Source organism: Somniosus microcephalus, chromosome 6, assembly GCF_052327205.1.
Source record: "Somniosus microcephalus isolate GS21.2 chromosome 6, FLI_Smic_1.0, whole genome shotgun sequence".
NCBI lineage: Eukaryota > Metazoa > Chordata > Chondrichthyes > Squaliformes > Somniosidae > Somniosus > Somniosus microcephalus.
Genome location: NC_140992.1, coordinates 100,827,015 through 100,834,572, shown reverse-complemented (window position 1 = coordinate 100,834,572; position 7,558 = coordinate 100,827,015). Strand labels below are relative to the sequence as shown.

Here is a 7,558-nt window from a genome sequence, read left to right as displayed (position 1 = left end):
AGTCCATGCAGACTACATCAACTGCACTACCCTCATCCACACACCTAGTCACCCCCTCAAAAAATTCAATCAAATTGGTTAGACATGATCTCCCCCTGACGAAGCCATGCTGACTATCCTTGATTAATCCTTGCCTCTCCAAGTGGAGACTAATTCTGTCCCTCAGAATTTTTTCCAATAATTTCCCTACCACTCTTCTTCTTCTTCTTAGGCAGTCGCTCGGAACTGAGGATGACTTGCTTCCACATTAAAAATGAGTTCGCAGGTGACTGATTAGACCAATGCGGGACCTACAGTCTCTGTCACAGGTGGGGCAGACGGTGGTTGAAGGGGCGGGTGGGTGGGGTGCTTGGATTGACTTGCGCTCCTTGCACTGCCTGCGCTTGGCTTCCGCTTGCTCCCGGCGAAGAGACTCGAGGTGTTCGGCGCCTTCCCAGATGCTTCTCCTCCACTTTGTGCGGTCTTGGGCCAGGGATTCCCAGGTGTCAGTGGGGATGTAACACTTTTTCAAGGAGGCTTTGAGGGTGTCCTTGAAGCGTTTCCTCTGCCCACCTGGGGCTCTCTTGCCGTGCCGGAGCTCCAAGTAGAGCGCTTGTTTTGGGAATCTCGTATCGGGCATGCGGACAATGTGACCTGTCCATCGGAGCTGATCGAGCGTGGTCAAAGCTTCGATGCTGGGGATGTTGGCCTGAGCAAGAACACTGACATTGGTGCGCCTATCCTGCCAATGGATTTGCAGGATCTTGCAGAGGTAGCATTGGTAGTAACTCTCCAATGCTTTGAGGTGCCTGCTGTACATAGTCCATGTCTCTGAGGCATACAGCAGGGCGGGTATCACTGCTGCTCTGTAAACCAGGCTGATGTTAGGCTCACTGGCCTGTAATTCCCTGGTTTATCCCCACTACCCTTCTTGAATAATGGTACAACGTTAGCTGTTCTCCAGTCCTCTGGCACCTTCCCTGTGGCCAGAGAGGTTCTGAAAATTTGTGTCAGAGTCCCTGCAATCTTCTCCCTTGCCTCAGAGAGTAGCCTGGGATACATCTTGTCAGGGCCTGGGGATTTATCCAGTTTTAAGCCCATTAAAACCGCTAGTACCTCCTCCCTCTCAATACTAATTTGTTCAAGTATATCACAATCCCCCTGCCTGATTTCTATGCCTACATCGTCCTTTGTCATATTGATAACAGATGCAAAATATTCATTTAAAACCTCACCTATATCTTCCGGCTCTACACAAAGATTGCCACTTTGGTCCCTAATGGGCCCTACTCTTTCCCTGGTTATCCTCTTGCTCTTAATATACTTATAAAACACCTTGGGATTTTCCTTTATTTTGCCCGCCAGTGTTTTTTCATGCCCCTTCTTCGTTCTCCTAATTTCTTTTTTAAGTACCCCCCTGCACTTTCTATACTCCTCTAGGGCTTCCACTGTTTTTAGTCCTTTGTATCTGCAAAAAGCCTCCCTTTTATTCCTAATCCATTCTTGTATATCCCTTGACATCCAGGGTTCCCTGGGTTTGTTGGTCCCACTCTTGACCTTTACGGGAACATGTTGGCGTTGTACTCTCTCTATTTCCTTTCTGAAAGACTCCCACTGCTCTGATGTGGACTTTCCTACAAGTAGCTGATCCCAGTCCACTTTGGCCAGATCCTCAACCCCTGGAGAAACAGCATTAACGGCTAAGAACTTTATTTATTTGTGGGGGGAGGGGGTTCCCTGATCACTAGCCGTGGTTACAGCAGGAAATGGGGAGAATCCCATGGAAATTCAGGGTACAAGTAACTCCACATTAACCAGGGATTGGTGTTGGGACCTCTCTGGTCTGCGCGGCTCTGTACCGCAGCACATGATCCATCCACCAACTGAACCAACAGGGAACACTTAGTTTGAATTGGTTGCTCAGGAAAGTCTCAGTGGCTTACCTTGTAAAAACAGACAACATTATTACCCCCGTTAGTGTGTTTGATGACACTGCCGTCACAGAGCCTTGTTGTAGTAATACTGTAGAAACCACTTTGCAGCTTGTGCTGGTTAGAAAACATGAGCACGTGGAAGACTCAGAGGAAATGCCCTTCTTTTATGACATTGTGGTGAAGTGTCAGTGCATGAGACGGAACTGTAAGTTTTTAACCAGTAGTTTCTGTGTATAAACAGTGGCTGCGAGGGTTGAAGAGAAATAACAGAACTGAAAGATAATTGAAAGATAATTATCTCTCTAAGTATGAGGAGTTTGCCATTTTATTGGTACAGTAAGGCACAAAATTACAACTTGTTTATTGTCTCTAGAAATATTAATTGTACCAGTGGGTTATGTTTAGATGTATTAAATCGCAGCTTAATTTTGTGACAGAAAAATACTCCACTAATCCAGCTGTAAATAGAGCAAATCAATTTATGAAACAATTATCATGTGTTTGGACCATTTAGTATTTTTAAAGGGATAATTACAAGACTGATTTTTTTCACCTCTTCAGAGCTGCACTTTACGCCAGTGACCCCAAGAACTGCAGTTGTAAAGGGTCCCACAATTCCTTGCTTTGAGCCAAGGAAACAAAGGCAGCAGATTGGAGAATTCTGGCACTGTTACCTGGCAAGGTGATTCAGCATTGTCGCTGCCTCAGATCCCCTCAACTTCCAGCAGTCAGTGATGTTTCTTCAGCCATGTTGAGAGACAGTGCCAAATATGGGATGAAAAGTTTTGGAGTAAATGTTCCTTCTCCCTCTCCCCTCCTCCATTCCTCCTCCCTCCAGTGAGATTTCCAAACAGATGAGAGCAAGCAGCCAGTTTGCTTTCCACTTAATTACATTTAATTTAAGTTCCCATTCAACAGAATTGTTTTATTATCACATAGAATTCCGACACAATGGGTCGACTGAGAAAAATAGTTGAAACAATTGGTAGGGTGCAAGTGTTACAAATCAAGCTGGTAAAAGGTTATTAAAATTCTTTGGGGTATTTATGTACGTATCTTTTAAGCTTAAATGGAGTCATAAAAATTTAGGATTCCCAGCTTGGGTTATAGCAAAGGCTAATAATACAACACAAAGACAATCTATTCAAGAAATTATAAATATATATATTTTAGAAACTTGATAAACAGATGCAGACAAATTACAAAAAGAATAAATAATAAAATATGTCACCCTTTAAACAGTAGTCCCTGGTTTTGGGGGACATTATAAAATGCGGATAAAAAAGTAGCATTGAACAATAATTTAAAAATTCAGCAGCCATTTCGATGAGCTTCGCAGATTAAAGACTTCTTGAGTTACTGTGCATCATATCATGAAAATAATCAGCATCGTTCTCTCCAATCAATTCAATCTGTTTCTGAAATATGTTAACATGACAAAAATGATTTTTCTCTGCCTGACAATGAAGGCACTTTAAATGTAAGAAGATGTAATAAAGGATCACTGTTTTGTTGACGTATGTATATGGACTACTTTAGCTATAATTCCTTGTTTTCCATAGAACAGCGTTAGTACATTATATGGAAATAAGTTACAATGCAATACATTTAACAAAATAGCACTTTGTATATGCATATGTCATTCTCCATCAATCAGTCATTTAAAGGGCTATTCCCCTTTTATTTTCATTTTCAAATTTAGTTTTTTATTAAATAAAAACAAGTTTTGTCCAGCCTCAGAAAGGCAGGGGGTTCTTCTGTAGCAAAAACAAAATTTGATGATTTGGCTGCGATACCCACCACGGGAATGTCCTGGGTACACTTACTGCGTTGGCCCACACAGGTAGAATAGTTGCTTGGCTGAGTTATCCAATTTCTGCTACTGCCGATAGAGTCACGTCCCAACACAGGCCACTGTCTTCAGCAGACTAGGTGAGAACATTGGGTGGAGGAGCGGGAAAGTTTCGACTCTTGGTCTGGTTCACTCAGTGAGAAAGTACCAATGGTTCGTTGTCCATACAGAGGCTGACACACCTTATCAACTGCTATAATTGTAGCATTAATAAAACCAAATGAGTAAATCAGTGATGTGTAGGAGCAGCACTGACACTAAAGAACAGCGTCAAATTTGACTGTTCAAAAAAATTAAATTGTGTTTTTGAACCTTCCTTGCATTTGTGTATTTTCTGATGATAAGGGAACTTGTGTATAATGTAGGAAAGCAGACGTTAAAAAGAAAAATTATTTTTGAAAACTTCCTTTGCTCTGTGGACAGTTGTTGCTTCCTCATTAGTCACAGACAATCAACATCATCTTCATCCCCTCTGCTCCCGTTGGGAAAGCTTTTCCAGATTTTTCCTCACGCGATTATTATTCGGATCTGAGCAGATCCATTTGCCCTTTACTCTGAATCTGAAAAGGAACAGACTAGATTTACTTACAGGGCCTACTATGAATGACACAGGCTCCTAATAATGGTGTATATTGCCAGGCTCCCGAGACGGACAGTGTTCTGAATACTTACACCACAGCTTTAATCCTGCAGCGACCATCATTTTCCTGTATTTTGTATTCCTCAATTCTGTTGAAGCGAGGGACCGACTTTGAGAAATTCCGGCAGCAGCTCTTCCATATTGGATTAGGAGCTGGAAAACAAAAATAAAAGGCTTGTGATTCACTGCTTTAAGGAAAGAAAGAGAAAAATATGGAGCAAATAAATTAAGGCCAGACTGTGGGAGGAACATTTTTTTGTCCGCTGGGTCCTCTGTTTAATTGTATCGACTCAAACCAAATCCCAGTGAGCACGAGCCCACAGCACAAAATTATCGTCCTTCAGTGTTAAACTGACAATCGCACTAAGACCACAGGAGGGCTGGTGTGGCACAGCAACATATAACACATTGCTGCAGTAGGGGGTATTCTTCTGAGGCGGATGCACATTGCTGGAGAAGAGTAGAGGGAGGTTTACCCTGCAGCTAATTGTGCCTTACCTGACTGCTCGATACTGGCGCTGGGCACCTAAAATCTGAAATTGTGCCGTTTTCCAGAGCTAAATTTCCCTCACATTGACACAAAATTCATTTTAAAAAGTGATTGTTACTTTAATGAGCACATGTGTAGATACCTTGGCTAGCGGCATTTAAAAAGGAAATCTACACTGAACATCCTTATAATCAATCTGGTGACTCTTAACCAATAAAGATGTAGTGAGCATCAAACATTCGATTAGTGATATTTTGTTGGTCATATTACTAATCATTAATTAAAGATTCCCAACTTGGATTGTGCTCAGCTTTAATGATCAGCATTTAAAGTTAGAGTAGGACAGATGGAGGTACAGGATGAGCACTGATCTCCACAATGTGCTGGTGATTCTACCTGTCATTGTAAGACAACACTTGCGAATGTAGATAAGCACATTAGAGCATCTGAAGTTTTAGTGTTAGCTATGGTTGTCAAATGTTCCTTCAGTAGCATGGTGGACTGGTCAGTGGTGATCCCTCATTACAGCACTTGCGAAAGATTGCAATAGTCCTTGGTGGTATCATGAAGATAATTACTGAATGCAAAGTGTACTGGAACCACACAGACCAGTACCAGGCTATCAATAAGTTAATTAGTCGATAGGTAAAGAAGGTGCAGTAAACCTCCAGAACTATTCCAGTAGAGAACTCTACGTTAATGTGGTTGTTGTGGGTTTTGTCGGATTAGAATCAGTGTGCTTCAAAATACACGGTGAGGTGTTGTAACCATGCTAACCATCTCCAGCCAGTAGTAATTATAATTTTATATCAAAATTGCTCTTCCAGTAACTCGAGACTGAATAGTGTTGTACACGATTTTATAATAGATACTTTATCCCCTTCAGCTACTTTTCTCACATGATTTAGTCATTGTTTCAATCGAAGAAACTCAATTTAAAAAATGAAACCGCTGATGAACGTAAACATGGACTGGAATAAATTCTGCAACTTTTGGGATAAATAAATCGTGTTAGTTCGCTTATAAACTATTGAGGTTTGCTTATATGTTCAGTACAGTCCTGTAAACTACATTGTTACACGTACTGCAATTCAGTAACCAACAACTTTCAAATCCCACTCAGAGACGGGCAATCTGACAGGATTCTGTAGAATATACAAGTTGTTCCTCTTTAAAATTTGCTTAAGTGACGAGTTTTCTTAAAAGCAGACAGTAAACAGAACTAAGTAATAAACAGTTACAATGGGATCTCACTCACCTGCTATCACAACCAAGGTGAAGACACTGAGACAAATCAGTACCACAAGAACTTGCTTCATTTTCTCGAAAAGGGTTTCCTCACTGGTGGGACTGATCCGAAAATCTAAACTTTCTTTGAATTGCAGCTTGTATACATCCTCTCAGACGGTCAGCTTCCTTCCTACATTCCATGTGAGGAGGTGGTGATGGGGAGGTGGATTTACTGTGCCCCTGTGGAAACTCTGATAAGGTGACCAGATTGATAAACCCTCCCTGTTCCTATTTTTAGCTGTTTCCTTTACATTTCTGTTCGCATGAACCAACTATTCACAGAAGGCAAAGACTTTGTGGCCATCACTGAACAGCATTTATTTATTTCAAATTACAGGTTCTTTTTCTTTTGATTGATGCCCAAATCTATTCTCTTTTTTATCGTGTTCAGAAAAGTTGATTTTCTCCACTTGCATTCAGTTCTTAATTTTCTGCAGCTTACCTAGTCAGTATATCTCATTAGCATATCTCTACGCCTCATCTAAACCACAGAATTGCCTCCAAAGACCTACACGGAACAAACTGACAAAGCTTCCATACTCATTGTAAAAGTATGACCATCAGGTTAAGAAAATATATTTAGTTCTTTGTAGGAAGGTCAACTGAAGTTCAGGCATTGTATGCCCACATTGTGGTGGAACCTCGATTATCCTGTAGAACATTTAAGGTTGGCAGATCATTGAGGCTCTAGCTGACCCAACCTCGCCTGTCCTAAAGTTGTATCTGAGGTAGATGAAAGACTTTTCCTGATACAAACCAAAGCTGAAGCCCAATGAAAAAATAAAAGACTTAACCTCTTCTGAATCCCAAAACCAACCTGATTCAAAGTTGCGGCCCAGTGCAGGTAGAGGTTGCAGCAAAGCGCAGGAAAAAGACATGACCCAAAGTTTTAGCCAAGGACTAAAAAATCCTGCTTGATGCATCAAATTCCACTGGGTCCAGTTAGCAGGCAATAATGAACAAGGATAATGATAACTTTACTATAATTGCACCAGGATGAATTATTCATTACACATGTCAATGAAAGCAAAGGGTTTATTATATAAATAATAATAATTTCTTCATTTATTTATTCTTTATTCTCTAGAGCTGTCAATTCATTTTTTAATTTGAAAAAGAGTATGATTAAAAGTATCCAATTGATTGGACCAAGGAAGGATGGTTTGGATTATACAGGATGCCTTCTCTATAATTGTGCAGACAGCTGTAAGCGTAGAGTGTTGAATGTGCAAGGGTTTTATATGTGTTTGCTGTTGTAATGGGAGCCATAGACGATTGGGTAGATAATGAGGGTCTAATGCTGTGGAACTAGGTGTACTGCTTTTCCAACACTGCACGCCCCGGTGGCTCGATGAGCCGTCCATGCATCATTA

At 41.1% G+C, this 7,558-nt stretch overlaps 1 protein-coding gene across 1 annotated transcript; it reads right to left on the bottom strand.

The window, feature by feature from the left end:
* Positions 1-2,791: 2,791 nt before the first annotated feature.
* On the bottom strand, positions 2,792-6,442 carry LOC147115959 (eotaxin-like). The gene is made up of 3 exons (XM_085989478.1): positions 6,154-6,442; positions 4,438-4,558; positions 2,792-4,325 (listed from the first exon to the last, which is right to left on the bottom strand). Exons 1-3 carry the CDS (start codon positions 6,212-6,214, stop codon positions 4,229-4,231), a joined length of 279 nt encoding a protein of 92 aa, XP_085845604.1. The 5' UTR covers positions 6,215-6,442; the 3' UTR covers positions 2,792-4,228.
* Positions 6,443-7,558: the final 1,116 nt, after the last annotated feature.